The sequence below is a fragment of the Crocodylus porosus genome, unplaced genomic scaffold (assembly GCF_001723895.1).
Source record: "Crocodylus porosus isolate Cpor-Errol unplaced genomic scaffold, CroPor_comp1, whole genome shotgun sequence".
NCBI lineage: Eukaryota > Metazoa > Chordata > Crocodylia > Crocodylidae > Crocodylus > Crocodylus porosus.
In genome coordinates, this window is record NW_017728909.1 from 18404267 (window position 1) to 18429261 (window position 24995).

General features: G+C 43.7%; 1 protein-coding gene across 10 annotated transcripts in view; it reads left to right on the forward strand.

Annotated features, from left to right (window-relative positions):
• Positions 1-24995, forward strand: part of CELF4 (CUGBP, Elav-like family member 4) — an 860358-nt gene that overhangs the window by 87055 nt on the left and 748308 nt on the right. For all 10 annotated transcript variants that reach the window (XR_002100356.1, XR_002100357.1, XM_019531828.1 and 7 more), the window contains exon 2: positions 15615-15697. Coding sequence is in view for 8 of the 10 variants with exons in the window: in XM_019531828.1 (XP_019387373.1) it covers positions 15615-15697 (83 nt within the window). In the remaining 2 variants the exon portion in view is untranslated. The remainder of the gene's footprint in view (positions 1-15614; positions 15698-24995) is intronic.

Sequence of the window (24995 nt, forward strand, 5' to 3'; positions counted from 1 at the left end):
AGTCTTTTTGATGGTCAGCAGCTCAGAATGAAAGGCATGATTTTAGATATGGGCTTTTCACTGCCTCTAAGAGCGGGGGCTGCCTGGAGCTCATTGGAGTCTCATTGGCTCGGATGTCTCCGGATGGTGTCTTTTGATGTCTCCCTCCCATTGACCAGACTCGTAGAAAATGAAGGTTGGAAGGGATTTGTTCCCTACCCTCTGGTGTGTTAACTTTACCCAATAGTTTGGTATCATCAGCAAATTTGGACAAAGTGCTTTCTACACCCTCATCCAACTCACCGATGGAGACACTGAACAGCACCGGTCCAAGGACGGAGACTTGCGGGACTCCACTGTCCCTGCCTTTCCAGGCTGATACCGAGCCAACTACCACCACCCTCTGGGGGCAACCCCTAAGCCACTTTGCCACCCACCAGACCATGTAGTCATCTGCATTGCAGTCACTCAATTTATCTATGAGAATATGTTGAGATACCATGTCGAAGGCCTTCTTAAAATCCAAATAGATGACATCCACCTCGATTCCTGCATCTAAGCATTTAGTGACCTACTCACAAAAAGAAACAAGGTTAGTCAGGAAGGATCGACCTGCTATGAATCTGTGCTGGTTGCCCTTTAGTATTGCGTTCCCTGCTGGACTCTCACAAACGTGATCCTTAGTAATTTTTTTCACAGATTTTTCCGAAGGATAGGGGTGAGACTAACTGGACTATATTTACCCGGATCCTCCTTCCTCCCCTTCCTGAAAATAGGGACCTCATTGGCCCTTTCCCAGTCCTCTGGGACCTGACCTGAGCCCCAAGAGTGCTCGAACAGCCGGGCCAATGGCTCAGCTGTGACACTGGGCCAATTCCTGCAGTACCCTTGGATGAAGATCATCCGGGCCCACTGACTTAAACACATCCAGCCCCTCCAAGTGTCTCTTCATTAAGTTGGTGCTAACAGCTGGTGGACTAGTTTCCCCTTTATGCCTATGATGCAATTGGGAGCTTTTGTCCTGCTCCAAGTTCAGGAATACAGAGGCAAAAAACTTGTTGAAGAGCTCAGCTTTGTCTCCCCCATCTGCCATGAATTGCCCTAGCTTGTCTTGTAGGGGACCTATGCTACCCTGTGCCTGCTTTTTGCTCCCTGTATTCCTGAAGGACTTTTGTTGTCTTTAATTTTTGTTGTCAGCCTAACTTCCGTTTCAGCATTGGCCTTTCTGACTGCCTCCCTGCAAGCATGGGCCAAGTGGGTAGACTCCTTCTTGGTGGCTACCTCCTATTTCCACAGCCTGTATGCTTCTTTTTTAACCCCTAGGCTCTCCTGGACTTCCCTGTTGAACCAAGAGGGTTTCGCGGCCGCTTTGCCCCCTTTCCTGTGCAAAGGGATTGTCATCTTCTGTGCCTATAGGATTGCTCCCTTTAGGAACAACCACCCTTCCTGGACTCCTATCTCACCAATGCTCCTGCTCTTCAGTGCCTTGCTAACCAGTCTCTTGAGCACACTGAAGTTGGCCTTTCTGAAGTCTAGCACTTCCACCCTACTGGTGATCTTTCCCACTCTACACTGGATAGTAAATTCAATCAGGTGATGGTCACTGTCCCGTAAGTTACCTTGTGTCAGTAGATCCCCTACCAGGTCATCCCCTGGAGCCAGGACCAAGTCCAACAAGGCATTTCCTCCAGTGCCATTGCTCCTTGTTCTATCATCTGCCACCATCTGAGAGCAGTCCAGCTCCCATCAACTCCATTGATATTTTCTGTGGGTATTTCCTATCCCTATTTTTAACCCAAAGGCTCAAGTCTTCTAGGTGTGCAGTGCCGCCTTGTTCCCTCGGTAGAGCATTGAACACCTTTTAGGATCCCCCCTGCATCAGTTCTCTGCCCTTGCCAGTTTTGCGCGGTCTGCACGTTGTGCCACCGTGCAGTTCCCTCCCTCCCCTAGATCATTAATGTTAAATAGGAGCTGGTCTGCTACCCTGTGACGCTTCTCGTCCACCTCGATGCATTTTCATTCGTCATGCGCAAGTCCAGCTGCCAGTCTTCGGAGCGCATGAGGCCGCACACTCCTCCAGCTCCGTTTTGAATTCCTTACCCAGGTCGGGCTGCTGCACAATGCTCTATCAAGCATTTGACTTGAGACTAGCTGTATCCTATCTGTACCAGGCCCGTCCTTCACTGATTTTATAATTCGATCAAAAAAAATAAAAGCGATCAAGATCTCTCTCCAGTGGTGATTACTGTACACTTTAACTCTTGTTCTCCGTTTGTCAGGAAATTGTACTTCCTTCACTTTGTTCTGACAAGAGCCTTTTTCAACCTAGGGCACCGAGGCCCTGTAAATTACAGAGATCTTCAATGCAATTAATTTCACTGTCTGTCTTTTTTTTTCTTTTTTTTTTTTCTCCTGGAGAAAGGCTGCATCCTCATACCTTTATAGAAATTGGAATCCTTAGACTCTCCGTCTCCATCTTTAGTTGAATTTGTGCTCTTTCTATTTCTTGAACAGGCACTTGGCGTCTTGGTAATAAGAAGGGCAGAAATACTTAGATACAACAATGCAATCTTTCTCATCTATGCCCTTTCCTACCGGCTGTTGTTTAGACTGTAAAATACTTGGGATGGGGGGGAAGTCCTAAATCCCCCACATCTAGCATGTTGTTAGCACTGATTGAAGGGTCATCTTGTTCTCACAGCTCGAGGTGGGACTTCAAGAGATCGTGGGTTCAATTCTGACCCTGGGTGGCTTGTTGGAGGTTGCTGATTCTTTCTTTTCCCATCCTTTGTCTCTTGGCTGGCATCATTATTCATTCTTTCGAGCAGACACTAGATCTGTGTGGGCTGGTGTGCAAATCCTTCATCTCACCTGGTGCACCACCTTAGTACTTAGCAAACCACATAAAGACTATGGCACTACTTGCAAAGTTTTTGCTCTGTCCGTTGCACTGATAGATGCAATGCGACAACACTTGGTACCTCTAGCTTTATACCCTGACTTTTCTTCATTTGCTGTATTGACTTGAAAAGGCCAAATAGAGCTTCTTTTTTTTTTTACCCCGCTTTTAGGAAGGCTACAGGAATCCCACCCTTTTTGGTGAGTTTGCATTGATACCTGCATAGAAATGTATGATCTGTTAATGAAAAGCAACATAGAATTGCTAAGCATTTAGCAGAAAGTTAGAGCAGCATTAGCTCCTTTTTTGAGATTTTTTTGGATCCCTTTGATAAATTACATTTTAAACTATGAATAGATAGTGATATCAAGTATGAGTAGGCAACGGCTCATCTTACTGTTTCTGATCCTCTTAGGCTGAAATTCAAGCATGAGTACTTTTATCTTCAAAAAGGAAAGTTTTAAAAAAGAAAATTAGATGATACTGAAAAACAGGGCGTGGAGTAGGAACAGTTGTTACCTGCCTTACAGTATCACCCAGGTAGCAACCAACAATGAATCCCCACTTCTTGCAGGTTTTGTACAGGTTTGGTTACTCTCAAGAGGTGTCTGACATCTCGGGCTGAAAATCTTGAGCGCAGATGGCTGCTTTGAGATTTGTTTTCACCCATATTGTAACCAGAATTAGGCAGGGAAAGGGGTCTTCATGGGTTTGGACTTGACCTGGAAAGAAAAAATGCTAGCACGGCTCTAGACCCAATTTATTTAATTTTAAGCTCGCTTGACGTTTTGCAAAGGGATGGGGGATTGGACCTGAAGTTCTAGTTTGGACCAATTTACGTTCTTACTGCAAAACCACATTCTGCAGTAATAAGGACTCCTTGAAGTTTGATCCAGAAAAAGCCTTGAAAGTTCAACTCTACGCTGCTGTAGTTGAAAAATGTGGAGTAGTGATCTCTCAAAGAACATTGCTTCTAGGGAGATGGCTGGGATATTCTGCTCTGAATGGGCCTGGGAGTTCCCTGAAGAATAGCTTTTCTTGCAATTATCTCAGTGTTTTTTCTTCCACCCAGAACCAGAAAGGTCAGAGGTGCACATTGTCTCATACATCACAGCTCAGAGTAGCAAGATGAAAGCATTGCGCATGGAGCTTATAAACATGCCTTTAAGGCATGATCCTTACATGTTCCTGGGATGAAATCTTGAATAAGATTTAATAAAAGAAGCGGTCTTTGACCATGAGATCTGTGTGTATGTGGGATATGTTTCCTGTCCTATCCATATCCTTGTATCATTCTTGAATGCTTATTACTAAAATAAAATTCGTCTTCGTCTCTTCTAGCTAATTGTGTGCTTGGGAAACATTAATGTTATGTCTCAGGAGTTATTTGCCATTCACCTGGGCAAAAGGCTGTTTCAACTTTTGTCCTTGAGATGGGCACTGGAGTGCTAGGTCGAAGGAAGAGGAACACATCAAGAAGGGATCAAAGCTTGGGAGTTGTTTTAGAAGGGGTTTTCTCTAGGGACCATTTTGAATAACAGCCAGGTGACCCAAGGACTGAAAAGTGAACTCCAATTAGCTGATAATGAAACTGCTGAAGGATTAGCTGAGCGTTCTGGATAGAGTCCCTGAAAAGCAAATGGGACTGATGATCAAAGAGAAAGGAAGAAAAAAAAAAAGTTGGTGAAACTGCTAGGAATGTTTCAGAATCCAATGAGTTATTCATATGCTGCTAACAATAGAAGCTCCTCAAAAGTCAGGGCCCAGAACGGCACATATGGAATATATATCCTCCTAGAAAAATAGTTAACCCACAGTTGGTCCGACGCAAGCAATGGAGATGGAGCAGAAATAAGGTTCTGGATGCAAGCAGGACAATAGGCCAAACTCTCCTTGTAGCATCTCTTCTTTGCTAGAAGCAGGAAGTACTGAAAATGTCACGAGAGTCTTTGTGAGGCTGCGAGCCAGATTTGGCAGACTCCTCCGATAACTTCAAGATAAGTATCTGGTCTACTGGGTGCTTCTCCAAAGTGAAATCAAAGTCGGACTCTACTGAGGTTTGCTTATTACCAATCAGAGTTATAACTGTATTATCTAGGAAAAAAAGCTTTAGCTTGCACATTCTTATAATTATTTGGAAGTCCCTAGAGTTTTGGGAAGTGCATTAGCTTGGCTACAGTGCTCTTGTTAGTGACTCAGGCCTGCAACACACTGAGCACTCTGCCATGATCCAGAGAAGCACTTCAGTGTACATTTAACTTCGAAGTCCAACTATTTGTGCTTCAAAAATTGTTTACAATTAAATCCATTGCCAATGTGACCCTGACCTTGCCTAGGCTAAGCCTGCAATGGCGGCATAGCAGGACTGAAACCCAGTTGCACAATGGATAATAGCCAGACAGCTGGAGAGGAACATGCATGTCTCCAATGTCACATGCACTAGTATGTTGGTTGAGGTGGAGGAATTGTAGGCCTTGGCAAACAATGCAGGGCAAACCCAGGGTCCCTTTTGTGTAGCATCCTGTGTTCCTTGTGTTTGTCTGTACCAGATGATTCAAGAAATTCTTCTAGTAATGGGACAGTCTGGTAGCATTTTTTTCTAATCAGAGCTGGGCAGGAAAGACTTTCTTTCCTATATATATGAATATTCAAATATATATTTCAATATATGAAATGCAAATTTCATGCATGCTCCTCTTCAGTGAAGTTGAGACCCTTTTCACTAGGGACTGAAGTGGCATATAAACCGGTTTGAGTGATCAGAAACTGGCTTAACCTGTAACGGAACAGACGTTCAGTGCACATAAACCAGTTTCAAAATGACTGAATCTGGTTTAAGATAAACCTGGTTGAATGTAGTATCAGATTTAACTAATTTGGGTCAAACCGGTTTATGAAACTTCTGTCCCAGACCCCTTCCTGGTTCAAGTTAAATCACAGTCCCCCAGCATCCCAGCATGCTTTGCAGCTCTGAGCTGGGCTGGGCTGTCTGTTCCCAAGAGCAGGGCTGGCCCCACCCCTCTGCTTTCTAGTTGAAGCAGTGAGGGCTGGCTGACAAGCGGGGTTGGGGAGCAAGTCCAGTGAGGGACGCTGAGCAGTCTGCCAGGGGACGGGCAGGACTCCCCCCCCCTCCCCCCCCAAGGCAAACCCAGGCTGAGGTCTGGGGCCAGGGAGAGGGAATTACCCTCCTTCCCCTGCTCAGACTTACTGCTGGCTGTGACTGGACTACAAATCTCTTCCTGGAAGCAGGAAAAGAAAATGATAAGCAACTCTGCAGAGTCCTGCTACTGTAATTTTGGACTGCAGATCCCAGAGACCAGGGGGGCAGGTGTGAGAGGAGGGAGCAGCAGGAAGAGGAAGCAAATGCGCAGCCCATGCTGGCTACGTGCCACAGAGCTGTGCTCTAGTACCTGCTGGCTTCTGGCCTGAGCCACTACAGGTACGTGGCTGCCTTTCCTGAATCAAAGGTAAATGTCTGTTCACTTGTTTCAATTTAATCTGTGCAGCTTAGACTAACCTGCAAACACTGAATCGATTCAGCCTCAGGCTTTTTGACTGTCTGTACCTAGTCTTCATGTGCAGGGAAAATTACCTTAGTGAAGCATCCTAGAATAGCCAGTCACTTTGCAGTCAGGACACCTGGTCCCCCCTTGGGAATCTCATGTATGGCTGATTCGTGTCACGTGAGTGCCTTTGTCCCTGGGGTGCTGGCTATTCTGGAGTGCGGGTGACTGGGGCAACAACCCTGGGCACTGCCTTTGGAGGAAGAGGTGCAAAAATGTCTGCTGTGGCTCGTGCGTGGTTGCACCACTGCCTAGACCTCCACTGCCCCATGTACTGCCACTCTCCTGAGCTCAGGACCTAAGCCTCTCTTCTTCTCATTTTGACCTGAAAATCCACGTGCAGGAAACCTCTCCTTTCCTGATAGGTTTCATCAAAATTTACACATTTCTAGGCAAAGTTGCTGGTGACAAACCATTCTTTTCGAACAAACTCCATTTCATCTGAAAACTCCTCACTAGTTGTATTTATGAGCCCCATAATTCAGAGTTCTGTGTATGTCCTGAATCGCAGACTGTTACAGCTCTTCTTCATGACAGCATTTATATTAGGAGTCCCCTTGTCTACTAATTGAGTGCTGCTCAACCTCAGGGGGGATTTTACCCCAAAGAGTCTTAGCTCTTGTGGTAATGTGTGATTTAAGGGTAGCTTTCAGTGAGTGAAGACTTTCAGAGCAAGGTTAACATCTGTGATTTGCAACTGTTTGATTCCTAGTAGGCCGTGTTAGTGCGGGGCTGGGCTTGGCTACGCACATATGAAAAACAACATAGTACAATTATCACCCCCCCTCCCCCCAGTAAGCATTGGCATCCAGTGAGTTAATGGGGGGAAAAAATTCAGAAGAGGAAAAAAGAAATGAGCGTTGCACAGGACAGGACATTTTGGATGTTAACCTGGTTTGTGATGGATCTGACAGGGAAGTTGATATACAGGAAGATTTATATACCTATGCTTCCTCGGAGCAGCTAGCACTCGGTGATCGTGGCAGAAGAGAGGCGAGTTCTAGCCATGGGAGCGTTTCTGCAGCAGAGAAGACACTAGCTTTCCTTAAAGGTACTTAATCACTATGAGCACACCAGACAAAACAATTGGATTAAACATGTCCCCTTCCAAAAGTCCTTTATTGATTGTGTCCCAAGGAAAAAAAAACAAAAAACCTCAGTCTCTAGACCCCTCAATTTGATTAAAGCTTGGACAGTCCAACCTAAACAGAGCAAAATGAGAATTGTTTTTAATGCAGGGGTCAAGATCCAGGATAGCGAAGGGAAAAATGTTCCTGGCCCTCTTCGAATCCACTGAGTGCAGCCACAAGCTGAGATGACGAAGCTGGAGGTTCCTGCCTAGAGGGTCTCCCCTTTTTGTTCAGGGTCAGACTGACCTCCATATTTTAGGTCAGGAAGACATTTTACCCCACAGTCAATTTGGGAACGGACTGTGGCTGGAGTTTGCCTTCCTCCATAGTGGGGCACCTGGCCCTCTGCCTGGGGTCTTTTGAGTGCATCTTGACAACATTTCATAATGTTATTATAATTTCATAATATCTGTCAACACAGATCTTACCATACTAACCTGCCACAGACCAAGCAGGCTTTCATGCTTCCCCTGCTTGGTCCGTGGCAGGTTAGTATGATAGATCTGTGTTGTGTCAGAGTGGATGGTGGTCCGGTGTAGAGTTTAGATGATGGGTTGTATAGGATGGTTTTAATAGAGGTGATCCTGCCTCAGGTAGGGAGTTGGGCAAGATGATCTCTGGAGGTCCCTTCCAGCCCTACTTTTCTATGACAACTTTGAATAAGAGGAGGAAGGTTTAAAATGGTTGCAAACTTCCCCACCCCTGCTAAGACCTGTTTACCTAGTGCAGCTGAGATGTACATCCCTTTGAGAGAGAATGGCCCAGGTGTTAAAAGGGGAGCTTAGCACTTGGGACCCCTGGGCTCCTAACCTTTGCTCCACCACAGGTTCCTGCACAGCTCTGGGCAAGTCCCTTAAGGCATCACTGCTTCACCCCCGGGCTTCACAGGATCACTGCTATGAGCCAAGTCACTCCCACTCCATAGGTACCGATGCTGAAAAATGAGGCAATGCAGATGCCTTACGAGTGATCCTCAGTCATTTCCATGCTTAGGTTCCCTTCTTGTTAACATTCACTTAGATCTGCTCTAGGATTTGCTGTGGACCTAGTAGCAGTACATGCAGATGTGATGGCACTTCCAGCCGGGGCTCAACGGTGGTATGGATATGCCTCTCACCCCTCTGTACCTCCTTGCCCTACCTGGCCACACTCATGTACTTCCAGGGTGCTGTGAGGGCAGATCTATCAAGATGGTGAGGTGCCCAAGTACTATGGTGAATGGCAGGCACTGTGCACTAATGAATGGAGAAGGCAAAGCTTGGGACATGGTGCACCAGAGCATCTGTGCCCAAACGAACAGCCTGTGCCTTTGCAAGTGTGAAGGAAGAGCGGGCTGGGCACTGAAAGCTCATCAGTTGGGAGATGGGAACAAATTGCTCCCAATTCATCCAAGGTTCGTTTCATCTCAGGTGGGACAGGGCTGCATTGCATCCAGAGTTTGTGTAACGTGTTTGCAGCTCAACTTGCTGTACAGTAACCTATTCACAGGTCTTTGATATCAGTTAGGTCAGTCTTCATTTTTATTCCTTTGCAAATCGTCTAACAAACAGTGTCCTGATTTGCTCTACCAGGCCACTTTTAATGTATATCAAAATACCATATTGTTCCAGTGACAAGTTTATCCTGCGTATAGTCAACCTCGCACTTTCAGGTTCGAGTTTAGTCCAAATGGCTTTTTTCTCTGAATAGAAGTTGATAACCATACATAAAGACATTGAACTGCTATTCCCCTTACAAAATCCCAGAGGAGAATTGGATAACCAAGGAAAAGACCCAAAGGGTTAAATACACTAAAAGCACTAAAATGGAAAACTACGTTGAAAGAATTTCTGGCTTGGTATTTTTATTGCATGCACAAAAATACTGCAAGTAGAAAAGTCAAGATTGTAGGGGGCCCAATTATAGATCGACCTTGTGTATGTGTTGAATGTGATTGTTATGGTTCTTTATGAGGGGGGAAAAAAGGGAGACTTATAATCAGAGCACTACAGTAATAGAGTTGGTCAGGAATGCTGTTGCATAAAACAGAACGCACAAAGTGAGAGAGGATGCAAATAGGCAGGTTACATTTTTTTATTTTTATCTTCCCTTTGGTTTGAGATCCTGGAAGAAGCAGAGCATTCAGACCTGGTGTGCTGCGTGACAAATTAATCTGCCCCAAATACAATAAATACAACACAGGAAACGGGTCGACCCGCTGGCTGTCAGCCTCAGCTGCTGGTACTTTTGGAAGTTTCTTTAATTAGGTGTTGTCCTTCCTAAGACTCCAGTTCTGATCTGAGTTGCGTCAGCATGTATCCAAAGTAACATCGTGATGTTCAGCACAATTGTTTTGGATTTATATAGATGTGCTTGAGATCATCTGGTTGATGGGTAAATGGATTTAGGCATCTAAATGCACTCCTTTCCCACTCTGCCTGAGTCTGGGAGAGTCTGAACATATCTGCCGTTGTAATGTGCCATCATCTTAGCTGTGGCATTAAGGGTGAAGTTGCATGTTAAATGTGGACTATACTAAGGGCACTTAAAATGCAAGTATCCACATGTTAAAGCTGATGAACTTGTGATAAGTGCCCTCTGAATATCCCAAAGTTTGGTTTGCTTCAGCTGGGGGTTAACTCTGGGCTGTGCTACCTAGCTCATGTTAGGGTAACTTCAGTCTGGACCATGGAGACAAAGTGAACAATTTGCAATTCTCCATCATCCTCCAATGCACTGCTCCCAGATTCCCCTTTGCCCAGAGCAAGGGTAGAGCCCAGATATCCTGGATCCTAGCCATATCCCTTCTTAGTCAGAGCTGTGCAGGCAAGAAACAGCATTAACCTTTAACGTTTGACTGCACACAGTACATGTTGCTTTAACACTTCATAGACTTAATATGGGCTAAGTGTAATGTGCAACTTTTATGTCACAACAACAGCGAGGAGGAGGAAAACCAACCCATCTTTTTATTAACATTTTTTCAGGGACTCAAGCAGGGTGAAGTAGGATTACATGTAGATGCCCAAGTCCACTTAGGCACCTAATAGGTGGAACAGGATCTGGTGCATTGGTTCTCATAGGAAAGGCAAGATATTGCATCAGGTGATGAATGGCTAAACCATCTTGACTATGCATAGACTGGGCTGACTTATATGGGTTTCATCTTTGCCTTTAGACCAGTGAGATCAGAACCGGTCATAGCTTCTTGGCTTTCATCTGAGTATCTCAAAGCACCTTGCAGACTTTTAATTAGGCTTCACAACAGTGCTGAATCTCTTGATGTACAGACATCTTTAAGGATCTGCTCCAAAGCCTGTTGAAGTCGATGATTGTTTTCCTCTTGATTTTCTGCTGGCATTGAGAACAGGTCTTAAGCGACTAGTTGGGCACACACAAATAACTAAAAGAAATGTGACCCTGGGCCCTGCTCTATCTACAAAAGGAGCACTTCCACTAGAGGAAATTCATGATGGTGTTAAACCTGTTAACTGCAAGCTTGTTTTGTGTGTTGCTATGTATGTAGAATAAACTAGAAGGTGTCACCAAAATACATGTAAGGTAAAAAGGTAAAGGAAGGATCTCAAGTTAAGTGCTTGTCTTCTAGTGAGCGAGCAAAGAGACAGGCTGTGTCAGGATACCTGTGGCTTTCTGCCAAAATACAACAGGGATGGGGGGGAAAAATCCCTTAATTACAACTATTAATAGTTAGCCAATGTGCGTCATTTTCATCCCTCGGGATATATCACTGCAATATTGCTGAAGGTCCTGATAATGCACGATCCCTTGGGTGATTGAAGAGTAGAGACAATAGGAACTGTGTCTCTGCTTGACTGTAGCCAAACATTTCTGAATGCTTCAGCAACTAATTCAGGGCTGAGATGCTAAGCAAAATGGATTTAAGTTTGAGGGATTCAACTTCTGATGTCAGACTGCCTGGTGCAAACAGAGCCCAAGTCAGTAATCTGGATTTCCATAGGCATCGCTCAGAACAGATATGGGCCCTGTGACTTTGTTTTACCCCCTGCCAGTCTGAGCATATTCTTTAGGGGATTTATCACGGAGTTGGAGTCAGCATCATTGCAATTATTATCCATCTGTATTCCATGCAATTATTATTTACGTTATTGAATTCCCTGGAGGTAAAATTAAAATAGAGCTTTTCTTTTTCCATCTCCAGCTCCTGTTTTTGTTTCCCCTTCTCTTTAACAACCTAGTTTCCCAGGAGACCACTTGATACATCCTCATGTTTCCAAGAGACTGCAGTTCAATAGGTTGAGAGTTAATTGCCAGCTGGGAGATTCCAGATGTTTATGTACTAGCCCAAAGAGCTGCCCAATGGTAGCAAACGAGCAGCTAGGAGGAGGCGAGCCAAACCGTGCATCGTTTAGTTGATTGACATGTGTCTGGAAAACTTGGCAAGGTCCAGAGAAGCTGGAATGAAATTAGGAACAACTAGGACAAATGCTGTTTTATTATCAATAATTAGCCAATGAGATTTTTTTTTTCCCAGTGCAGAAAAAATCCTTGTGCATTTTGATAGCTTATTATCATCCTTTCCATTCATGGAGATGGAGAGACTGTCCTTCAATCTATCTTTGCTGTAAAGATGGGTTTCTAAAGCTTCATTATAGTAGGATGTCATGCAGCTCTGGAAGATTTAAACAATTGAGGAAGAGAGAAAAAGCCTTTCACCTATAAGTCAGACTCTTAGCTAGCCCCTCTCGCTGGTGGCAAGCTGTTTTGTGGAGCGAGCCAGTACACCAAGCATCCCTGGATTTTTTTTCCCCTGAAGAAGTTTGCACTGTAGATGCAACAGGAGAGATGTAGTTTGTCCAAGTAGCTCAGTCCCAGGAAGAGAATGGGTGCAAACCTCAGAAACCTGCCCCCTCTGAGGCCTGCAGAATGGCAGGCAAGAACATAAGAGCTGCCGTTTTCTGGGTCACACCACAGGTTCCTCTTCGCCAGTCTCCAGTGTCACATCATGCAGAGCACGGATGCCGAAAAGAGCGAGCAGGGTATCACCAGGTCTTTCCCCCTGTTCTTCTCCCATTTGCACCCTCCAGCATTTAACATTTAGGAAGGTCTGACAAGCAAGCAGAGTTTTGTGGCTTCTTTCACATTTCTGATTTATTTTTCCCCAGAACTTCTTTATTCCGGGGTGGGAAGGGAAGGTATTATTATTATTAATTTTTTCCCCATCCTGAATTTGGCAGGGATGCAGATATGGAAGTATTAGAATATCTTGCAGAAGGAAGACTTTTGTTGCTCACTTCTACTGCAAAGTCTCAATCCAGTTGGGAAAGACTTTGTGGGGTAGAGGGGAGGAAAGATGGGGAGCTCCTATAACTGGCACTGTGTCCCAGGGACCTTGCCTGAGAAGCCACAGCGTGCCCCATCCTTCAAGTCATTTTTGCCACACAGCCCAGTTATATGGGGAGACTTGCATGGTCTCTGCCTGCTCTTTCGCTGGTTGGTGGGGATGGGGCTTTCCTTTCTGACGCTGTTAATCAGGCAACTTCCACCCGCACTAAATTCTCTTAAATATTTCTTCCTTAAAAAGGTGTCACTGATGCTGTCCCATCAATTTTCCTAATGAACGGATGTCGACATAAATTATAACTCTCACGCATGCCATATATTACGGAGCTCGCTGAAAAGTTACCTTGACAAAAGCTGATTTTTTGTTTTGGTCTGAAAAATTTGATCCATTTTCTTCCCCTGTGTCGGGCCACGTAAAAGCCTCTTATTGAATTCCTTTTTTTTTTCTTTTTTTTCCTTTAAAAATCTATATCTGGAGTGCCTTGTTTGGGGAATCCAGTGCTGTTTTGCTATGCTCCGTTATATGCAATGTACCTGGGAGTTTTTTCCAGTCCACTATGTGTGCATGCAACTGTGGGTAGAAGGGTTTTCATTCCTCATGTTCCCTCCTGATAACTTATCCTACCTTTGGATCCCTGCAGGAAACCCTGCTTTTATAATTAGAGGAGGAGTCTGCCACCTGCAGCAACTGAATTACGGGCACAATGTGGTAAGAGTCGCAGGACTTCATTACTTGGAGCTGTTGTCAGGGCCATCACAATCAGAGGAAAAATATAGCTACCGTTATGGGAGTTTTACACTGTATAGTTTATTTCTATAGCTGTGCACTATGATGTGCCTAATTAGACTATATCAACTGGTTCAGGTCTGCTACCAAAGGGAGACTTTCTTCTTGTGTCTGGTCAGCAGAGAGCTCTCAGCTTGTGATTTAGCACTGAAATTAAATTTAGGCATAGTTTTCCTATTTGCTTCTCAAGCTGTGGGAAACGTCTTAAAGAACCCTTTCCAATCCATTACCTGCCCTCTCCATCAGCCCTCTCCACCACTGCACCCATCTCCCTCCCCACCTCCCCTTGCAAATAAAATAAAGAACTAAAAACCCAATCCATTTAATGTGAAATGGAAGCAATGAATGCATCCAAGTAGAAGAGAGAAAATATCTTTGCTGCTCTGCCTCCTTTGCTTATCTCACTGTTGCTTTGTTTCTGAGAGAGACAGTCAAGTGATACATGTGCAGTTGGTCTCGATATACTGAAGGCAACAAGCCCTGCAGAAAGGAGCAGGATAAAATGACCCAATAGCCTTTTCTGTTTTGTTTTGTTTTGTTTTGTTGGGTTTTTTTCAAATTCAAATGATCAGCAGATTTCTGGGTGGTGGTGATATCGGTCCTTAAAAAATAAAGCTTTGGAAATATATATTTTTTCTACGTAGTCCGCCCTCTGATCCAATCTCTTGAGAACTTCTTTAAAGGAGAGAAGAAGCAAGGTGTTTTATTTCTTCTGTTGTAGCACCTAAGGATCCCAGTTAGGAATGAAGATCTAGGCACACCGACCAAAACAGCAAAGGCTGCATGTGCCTGAGAGAGATCGCAATCGGTGCTGAGGGCACTGACAAAGGGGGCAAGGCAAGGCGAGACAAGGCAAGAGTGATAATAAACACACGTGGGCTTTGCTGTGAAAGAGACCTGCTCTTTTCTTGTCCCCACCTTTGGAAGATGCTTAGAGCTGGATGTGCCAGCCACGATCTGATATCTCTCGTTCAAGGAGCCAGCGAGGTTGCAGACGTTTTGTAGGACCTTGTAGGGAAAGTGTCCTCTGCATATCAAGCACTTTTGCTGCAGGAACTGGCAGGCTTTCGGTATGCTGCAGTAAAAAAAATCTGATCATACACACACATGGGCGTGCACACACACATGCACACACGAACTGGATTATTACATTGAAGTCTTGACTTTTTGCGTAGTTGGGGGTGTGGGGGGGTCATTTTTCTCGATCTTACCAGTCATATCTATTAAGATGTCCTACCAGATGGATCAATACCTTGAACCATTGTGGCAAGTCTGAATGATTTGTTTGAAAGGGTGGGGTTTGGGATTGTGTGTGCGCCTAGGTCTTGATGCGATTGTCGTCCTGCACATGGCTATGAGCCAACAAGTCCTTGTAGCTGAGAGTACGAGAGGGTTTCTCTTTTGTAAGCATGCAAATGGAGGCTACTTGTGGATGCAAGTCAGGCTAAGTGCTAGGCGTAGTCCTCTGCAGTTGGAAGTCCCAAGTCCTTGTGTGCCCTTTCTTCTGAGTACATGGTAGGAAAGGGGGAGCGTGAGGGCTTCAGCACTATCCTTCATGTGCCAGTGAAGGTCTTGGCTGAACAATCCCCTTCTAATTCCTCCTGGATAGGACCAGACAGGAATAAAATATCAACCAGATTTACAAATGGTGGTGTGGGAGGGGTTTCCGAGGTCCCTATTTCCATCGGGACTTGTGCATGTCTCTCTGTAAGTTCAACTCCCCCTGCTGTCCCCTGTCTGTCCCCGTCCCCACCATGTGCATGTGGCATCATTGCCCATTTTTGTGCTTCACCACAGGATATGATTTTATTTCAGGAAAAGCACCTGGCACAAGGAAGGGGAGGGGTGCAGCTCCCTCTGCCAGGGGGAGAAGATTGGCCTTACTCTGCACCCCACTTCTAAGCCGATCCACTCTGCGCCACTGGACTTAATGAGGTGTTGCCTTTTGTTTGCAGGCTGTGCCTTCCTAACGTACTGCGAAAGGGAGTCCGCTCTAAAGGCCCAGAGTGCACTGCATGAACAGAAGACGCTCCCAGGGGTGAGTCCAACTTTCTGTCTCCACCTGACCTCGTGTATAGCCGATGTTCCCGTTTTGGGGGTTGGATGATGAATGACTGTTGTTGCTTCGATGAATCACTATTTGCACTGGGCTAATAAAATCAGCGTGCTGCAATCTAGCCTGGACGTTTCTACATGCACACACAGCCAGCTGGTGAGATTCACACGTAGGCAATGGAAATAACCCATTGCAGTCTGGATTTTGCCGTCCTCACTCGGGCAAGTGAGATCAGTGGGTTCATTCAAGCCCTCCGGTGCGCGAACGTACACGCACGCAACCTAGGACCTCTTGTAACTCTCTTCCACGAAGCAAGGTGTGGCAGCAGAAAGAAACCAATCAAATTATTGAGTTATCACAGAATGAAAACATATTCCTGATGACAAAGTGGTTTGACTCAATTGCTTTAGTATTCAAGCAGCTGTAGCAGATTGGAAAGGCAGTGAGACAAGGAGAAAAGAGAGAGAGAGAGAGGAGACGAACATGAGATAATGAGGAAAATTATTCACATGAGCAAGATCTGAGGTTCAGACAACACAAGCAGAACTAAGAATAGAAACACGGCTATTAGGGGAAGCCCTGCCCTGCAGGGTGGTTGGGGATGGGATCCTGGGGGCTTCCAGCTCAGTGACAGGAGGGGATGGAGGCAACACTGAGGACCAGGGAAGGGGGGAAGAGAAGTGATGCACTGAGCTGATTGTAGATGCATTGGGGTTTGCTTGGCTGCTGTGTCACCTGTGGGAAGGATTGAGACCTAGGGAAGAAAAAATACAGAAGTCCAGAAGGAATTGGGGAGAAGGGGGCAGGGGGTGAAGGCACATTGGGAACGATGCAGTTAGGAGGAAGCTTGTTTGTCTAGACAGTTCTGCTTGGGGAAAGGGGAAAAAAAAAACAACCTATTTGCCTATAATTTACCTCTGTGTGTGAACTGGGAGATGCTGCCAAAGTATACAAGTTGCTATCAATGTGTGAGGAATGGTTACTGCTGCTCCCGAGACTTCCCTTGTCCTGTAAAGATCTCTGCTTGCCTATCTCTGTCATCTAGCCGATGCAGTGATGCCCACATGCTTATTCATCTGGCCCTACCTTCGTCATAAAGGGCACGCTTTATGTAAATACTTATATTTTGTTCTCTAAAAATACCTTGCTGTCAGGTGATGTCTCCATCAAAATAGTTCATCCAGAAACTGGTTAGCTGCAGCCTCTGTCTGAACCATCTCAGTGGCTCCAGTCTTATTGTTACTTCTCTCAAGTGATTTTCCTCTTTTTGCTTCTTTGCAGTCTCTCTCTCTCTCTCTCTCTCTCCCTCTCATTTTCCATGCCTGAGACTAGCTGCAGACTAAAGCATAAGTAAAAGGGGGAAAAAAATCATAAACAATTAGATTAGGGATGTTTCAAACAATGGTTCCTGAGTTGAGATTGGATTGAGCCGTACACGTGAAAACAAAATCAACATGTTCAAAGATAATCCATATGGAAAAGATGAAGCAGGTGGCCTGGGTTTCAAAGTTACAAAGTATACAGTAACATACATTCATTTTGGAAGCTGTTGGGCACTCAGGGCTTGAAAATTGGGACACTTAGTCCAGCACAGGACTTGTACCATTTCTCCTAGGCCGGAGTCTTATTTCACAGATGTTGCTATAAAATTGGAATATCTCCACAAGAGACAATGGGAGTTTCTTTGTGCTCACCATGTTTAGAAAACAGGGACCGGTTGCAAACCTGAGATTTTTTTGTAGGAACTTTTTAAACAGCCAAGCTCTTAGGGTGAAACTTGGCTGTCCTAAAACCAATTGCAAAACACAAATTGATGATAACAGGGCCAGAATTTCACCCTGGGGGTTTTATTGCTGGTCTGGTGATGCTCTGAGAACCTCTCTTTTTATTAGCTTTAGACCTCATTTGCATCCTTTATGAATCGAGACTAATGCACTGACTTCAGAAGTGTTATTCCTCTTGTATGCCCTAAACTGAAAGATCATTGAGACTACAATCTGTCCCAACCATGAATGATGGATACACCCTGCCTAAAACAGCAGCCTGATTTTTTTTTTTTGTTTTGTTTTTTTTTGTTTTTTTTATAAACAATCCTTAAAATCTAGTAGCTCCAATTCCTCTCATTTTTAATTTGACTATTCCCATCCACCCCCACTGCCCCAACACACACAGCCGCCTGGCTGTGGCCATCCCTTCACCAAGTTCCTGAACTCAGCCTCTGAATGATGTCACTGTAGTTTATTTAAGGAAACCATCCTTGTCTTTTGATAAACTATCATGCCTAGGTACTGTTTTATAGCTCCTAAGTGAGTAGCAGAGAATTATTTATGACATACCTAACTGTGCTTGATAACATGCCCTGGCAATATCAAGCATAGTTCATCACCATAAAATAAGAAGCACTCCTTAGGTCAAGGGTCCAATCCTCTCTTACATGAGTTCACAAATGACACCTATATAACACATTGTCTTGACCTGCCAGTATCGGTGACACTAGCAATACTACCAGGGAAGTATGAAAATAATTAATAAGTACAGTATGAAAAAGGGGGGAAAAGGACATGTTTGAATTGAGGCCTTTTCCTTCCTGTAAAAAGCATAGGACCTTCCCTTGCATTCCTGCTGCATGTGTATCTGCTATTATAAAACACAGAATTGAGTAATTTTTAATAGCATGCACATAAATGCAAATGTATGGAAATGGCAAGGCACCAGCATTTTGTGCCCAGATCCAGGCATCTGCCTTTCAGCTATGTATCACTGTGTTTTTTAGTGGAGTGGTTACATGCACATATTTTACAGTAATTACTTTCTGGATGTGCTTTGTAAGATGACAGAAATATGTTTCACGTATTGCCATGTTATATGTGGGACATAAAGTCATCTTGTAGAATAATCAGAAGACTTCCAAGCAGGTATATATTGATTAATCAAGTCTTTATAGTATTTGGTTTTTTTTGGGGGGGGGGGGTCCCCCCCCAGCTGGGGGGTGGGAGGAGGTGAGGGAGGAAGGGGATTGTGATAGATATTTTTGCAGCCACTGTACCAGAAAATGTAAAAGATCAAATTGTTAGTGAACATCCTTCTATTGAATACATTAGACTGTTTGGACAGTTGGAAAGTCTCTCTTGTCTAAAAACGAAGGGGTAAGACACGAGTGTGTGCGTGCGTGTGTGAACACTATTGTGAGCATCGGGCGATTTTTTTCAAATTCTAACATTTACTAGTGATTGTTTATTTTACATATAATAGAGTATTTGGATGATGAAGTATATTAGTTCTTTAATAATTTATAGAAATGCTTTGATGTTGCAGTAATTACATTAAAGGTCACATATCAAAGGTAATTTGGGTGAGCAGCTGTGATGGTTTCTCAGAAGCAATCAATATTGCTGTCCGTGGTGCTGATTTCACCAAGGGGACTGCCAGATTAAAGGAGGCTTATTACCAGCCAGACAGACACAAGGGAAATCAAGAACAGATTGGAGTGATGCACTATTCTCTTTCCCCACCTATAATTAACACTGTTCACCATAATCTGTGCTAATCCTTCATACTGGGAAAACCACTGGCTTTTTTTTTTTTACATCACAAAAGCAAATTAGGGAAGGTGGGACATTTTGGGGAGAGTACAGAACGGGTGTTGATTTGCCTGTGGGGTTTCTGATTCTGGCAAATCTCAAAGATAAAAGTACAATGTGAAAAATGTATTCAGGCTGGAGGAGAGAGCAGCAATGTGATCCAGATGATGACAGTCCAGGGGACATGAGCATTATGCACTTGAAGATTTGGTTTAATATTATCTGTTGGCTCCACAGGAAACGAAATCAAGGAAATAAAATTATATTTTAAGTGTAGCCATTTTGATAGCAAATTAGAGGAAAGTCAACTTTTTTGTTTGCTCTTTTTTTCTGAGACTAACGTCAGAGGATAATGCTAAGAAATGTAATTATGCTATCAAGATCAGCTTTTATTCATGGCACAAATAAACTGAACTCATGTATGATGAACACAATGACTCCCCCGTTTGTGGACTGATCAGGCACAGGCAGTGCATGGGACATGCGCTATTGGAAGGTGCTGCCTCTTTGTGTGGCATTAGAAACCACGCTATAAGACTCTAACAAATAAATATGAAAGTAAGTGGCTAGAAAACTGTGAGCCTAAGCAATCTGAGTTGCCTTTCCAACTTTCTAAATACCCTATAAATCCATTCGGTCTCTGTACTGAAAGAGGAACTGATACTCCTGACATGGATTTTTTTTCATCTGGTTACAGACTTCATGTTTTGTTTCTAATATCACCATATCTCTCTTTGTCCTATTCTGCCACCCCAAACAGAAATACAAACTTGACATTGCATTACACCTGGCTATTTTTGCAAAGAAAATTTGGAGTGAATGTGTGGTATTAATATCGGGAGGGGAGGCAAAGGGAATGTCATACTCATAGTATTAGTGACCATAATAATACCATTGTGGCCATATGCATGGTATCTTGTCATATGTGACTGAAATCCTCATGCATGTTGTCCATGCCTTTATGAAATACATATGCATGAGCACTGATGATCACCCCTGAGGAGAGGTGCTTGCAAAAATCCATGCACCCCTTTAGTCCTCACAGTAGGCCTTAATTGGGAATTACACATTACCCAGGCCCTGCAAGAGCCCTGTGCATGTGGGGGATAGGTCATCCCTTCTAGCAACCCTTATTGTCATTTTACATCAATGCACTTTTCAGTGCATCAAAGGATCTCCGAGAGGCACATTAGGAAACCGTGAAGTCTTCTCTTGCCCTGCAATGCTGTGTTGGAATAAAAACTGTATTCCATCCTCTTCACCCTTCCCAAAGTTTTCACTACCAATGTAAATTGTAATTTGGTCAGCAGTAGCAGGCTGGAAGGGGTTTCCATTGATTAAAGTAGCCTGCTGAACACACAGGCTGCTTGCCATGCCCTTTAGATTTTGAAAGAAAACACATTTAATTGTTCCCCTGGGAGAAACATGCCTGTTTCCAAAGTTAAAAAATGAAGATGAAAAGAGTATTAAAACCAAACAAAACAAACAAAACGATTTGAAGGAAGAGACTTGCAAAAAGCATTGGGCCTGTAGAAATTCTCCAGCACTCTGAAATCACTGCGTGTCAACATCATGGTTAAAAAGATTTGAAAAAAAACAAAAAAACTCACCACCACCAACAAAAAAAAAAACCTGGCTGACCAGAAGGTCAAAGGAATTTTTGGATCTTACTTCAGGGAAAGGGGGAGGTGGAAGGGGGGCACTGTTTTCCATTTACTAAAAACCCTGTAGTTTGACAGTGCTGCGCTGTTCGCCAGATGAGATGAAACACCTGGGTCCTATCTGCTTTGTAAACATTAAAGTTCCATTTCACTAGTTAAAGATTGGCTTCTGTATCCCCACTACAGCAGCCTCTGGAATACAAAGTAAACTCGCTCTCCATCTTCCAGTCCAAAGTATTTTGGAGAAAGAGGCTGCAATGTAAGCACCGCGTCACAGCCGGTGTGGGCCCGGGCCCGTCTCCGCTGAGACCAGTGTGCTCATTGCATGTGTGGCTTCTCATTAGCTTCCTTTTTCAGATTTCCAAAGGATGAGCAATGGGATCTCGGTTGCCTTTTGAGCTCTGGGAATGAACACGTATGCATATGAATGTGTGTGCGTATGCATATATGTGTATATGCACCTAGAATAAGGAAAAAAAACATCAAATTATGATGGTTATGGTGTGCTTCTCCATTTTTTTTTTTTTTTTTTTTTTTTTTTTAATTTGACACCTTTTCATTTACTTCTCTCAGGACAGTTTCCAAGCTATTCAACAAAAGCTGTCTTTGGACCTTCATTTGCTTTATGTGTTATTCAATGACAACTTTTCTCTTTCTGACGTGCCTGCCACAGAAGAATCAATCTAATTTTATGTACAACTGTAAAGATGAATGATAAGTAGAAAGGATTCAGGCAAGTACAAGCTGAATAAATTATAAAGGGCAAATGATGACAAGACTGGGGGTCCCAGGAGACAGTGATATGATAACAGAAACTAAAGACGAATTTATGATGGATGTAGTTAGCATGTACTGCGGCTGTTAATTCTTCAGGGTAGTTTTACAACTTCTTGTGATTGGAGCAATCAAAGTATTTCATTTTAAAGAGACACTATATATTTTCACTTGTCTGCTCTGCATATTTGTGTGTATGGCCTCATTTATATGCATAGCAGTAAACTCCCATAGGCTAGTCGAGCTTACCTCCCATCAAAAGGCCCCTATTCTCCAAACCATAATGCCACTGTTTATGCATAAATAAATAGATAATGTGTAACGATCTGAGGGCAAACCTGGATCTCAGCAAAAATGTTTCCATTTTCAGAGTCGCACAGCAATCAAATACACTTGGGGACTGATCCTGGGAGACGCTGAGTGCCCTCAGCACCCATCAAAGTCGGGCTTCCGAATTGAGTTAGCTCTCAGTTCCCTGATTAAAAATTATATCTAACGAGTAATAGGTAGGTCAGATTTGGGCTCCCGCTACTTAAAGAGCAGCTGATGCAGCAGCACAAAGTTGGAAGAAAAACTGGTATCAGAGCAGTCCTTGATTGCATTTCATTCATGCTCTTATTTTTCATCCCTTCTTTCTTCTCATTAAGGGCAGTTGCATTTAAAAAAAAAAAAAAAAAGATCTTTTCTCTCTCTCAAAATAATGCTCCCTGTAGCCTAATTCTGAACATGGTGAGGCTTGATTCTGACTTGTCTTGAGCTATTAGCATGAAGCTTATTGGGGTTAATGGATTTATGTGGTGCAAGAAAACAGAGAATCCACCCTGCCTCTGCCGCGGCTGAAATCTTGGTGTCACAAGTTGTGAGCAGGGCTCTCGGTAGGAAATCCTTATTGGGAGGTCTGATCCTGCAAAATGTTGAGCCTTATTAACACCTCCTGAGCCCTGTGGGCCTTGCTGCTTCTTTACTTAGGCAAACCCCAGTTGAAGACCACAAGAGTTGAGTACAGTAAGCGTCTGGGAGAAGCTGCTATGTACCTTTGAGGACCCTTAATAATTAATGGTCCCCAAACCCTGTGGCTTCCAATTGCTGTACCCTAGTGACTTGAGCTACACATCTGTTGTGGAGCATGCATTTTTCCAAGGGAAAAGCAGGCCCATATATATTATTAAGCAATTAAGATACTGGTTTTCATGCAATTATCTCTCGATAATAAAGAACGAGGGGGGAGACGAGCAGACAATCTTCGAGTCCCTGTACATTTAGGCAGACAGTATTATGTCACAGCAGACAAACAGCTGAATTCAGACGTCTTTGGTCTTGGGGCAAAGTTTTCAGAAACCCCTAAGTCCCATTTTCAAACCTGACATGGGCATTTTAGAGTCTCAGTGAGGTTTCCTGATTGTCAACATTGGTCAGATGAACCTGGGGAAAGCAGTTGCCTTTGAAAACTCTTCCTTTAGGTTATGAGTGCCTAAGCATCAAAATGAAGGCATAAATGTAAGTTTTAATATCAATGTGCATAAGCTTCCTAGGGAAAGGAAGCATGGTGGCATGAGTCTCAGTGTTGCCTGGCAGTCAGCATATGCGACTACAATCCTTGCTTACATCCACCTTAGTTGCTCTTCTTCCCCAGGCCATACCGGAGAAAGGTAGCTCGGGTCTGCCTACTCCTGGTTCAGCTTGACACCTGCAGTTGCAGCATAGCCAGTGGCTGAGCCTTTCCTCGGGTGCCTCTAATCCACTCAAGGAAATGGCCTATCTCGCATCAAACAGCCTTCCATTGAAGGACACAGTTCAACATAAGCCTGTGCTTAAGAACATGAATAATACATTTGAAGCCATGGGGACTATTCAGGTCCCTAAAATTATCTACTTTCTTATATACTTTACTGAGATGGACCCAATCAGGGTAAGAAAGAGACTGTCATGTCAGCTTAGCAATACTTTTGATGGGAGTCAGCATAAAACAACCTATATAATTTCTATGCTTAACTTCAGATGCACTTTTTTTGGGAGGGGGAGAGGTGGGGAATGAGCAGGTCGAGAGCTACACTCTCCGTTCAAACGAGGAGGTATCCAAAGTGACTTTGTTCTGCTGAGTAGCTGCAGTGCAAGCCTTAAAGTGGCACTGCATGTACAAGTTGCTGCACTTGGCAGGCTCCCAACAATGTCAAATCTTTCTGATCAGTTTCTGTAAGTACAAGGACAAAATTAAGCCTAACCTATTTTTCAAAGAAGAAGTGTGCATTTCACATGTTTCTCTTTAGTGGACACATTCTTATATCTTTTTTTCCCCCATACTTCTCCCCCCCCACACTGCTAAAATATTGTCTTGCTAAAATGTATATCTTAAAAAAAACCAAACAACAACAACAAAAACACAACCATGTGCCGTAGTACTTATGGATGAGTCCCACGTGCTGCAATCTGACCTTGGGATGCATGCATTTTGCTCCAAAGCAGCTCTGTGATGGCAGGGCCAAGTCCATTTCCTTCCTTTTCCCTCATGCATGCTCGTGATGTTGTCACATAAGCCATTGCTTCTTAACAATGACATTAACTTTCTTTCTGGCATGCCGTGTCAATGGTGATTGCTTCCTAGCCAGGCCTTAGCAAAGCAAGCCCTGACCAGCCATAACCAAGACCTTACAGGCTAATGCTCAGATTGTTTCTTAAAGCTTCACTACGGGCTTGGGTTTGCTTATTGCTTGTTTTATACATAATCTGTCATGGTGTACTTTAAAATGCAATAGGACCAGCTGCTTTGATGTCACTTATTACCTGAGGTTTTTCAATCAAGTGACTTCTGATTTACACCTAGGTGAGATTAAAAAGGTGCAACAAATTTGATGCCAATGTTAAAATGGTATGGTTGAGTCACCATGCACTCAAAATCAGGGTATTTAAATGTAAAATGAAGTATGTAACAAAAGGTAACAGAATTAGGATTTTGTTTTTAACTTAGGCTAAAAAAAAATAGAGCCATAGCAAAATGGTACCAGTGGTAGCAGGGTGAAAACTACAGATGGACACATTATGTGCATATAATGTATACAGAGTAGTCATCTTTGCTTTGTGAGACTGTTTTTGGCTTATCTCTACCCATCAATCTCCTGCTACCACCTGTTCCTTTCCCAGTGATACCATCCTTCACTATCCATGTATTGCATTTCTAAATGAGCCCCTTTGCATTTTCTTCCCAGCTGCCCTTATACCTGGAAGGAGCTTCCCCCATAACCATCCTCAAAACCACTTATTTTACCT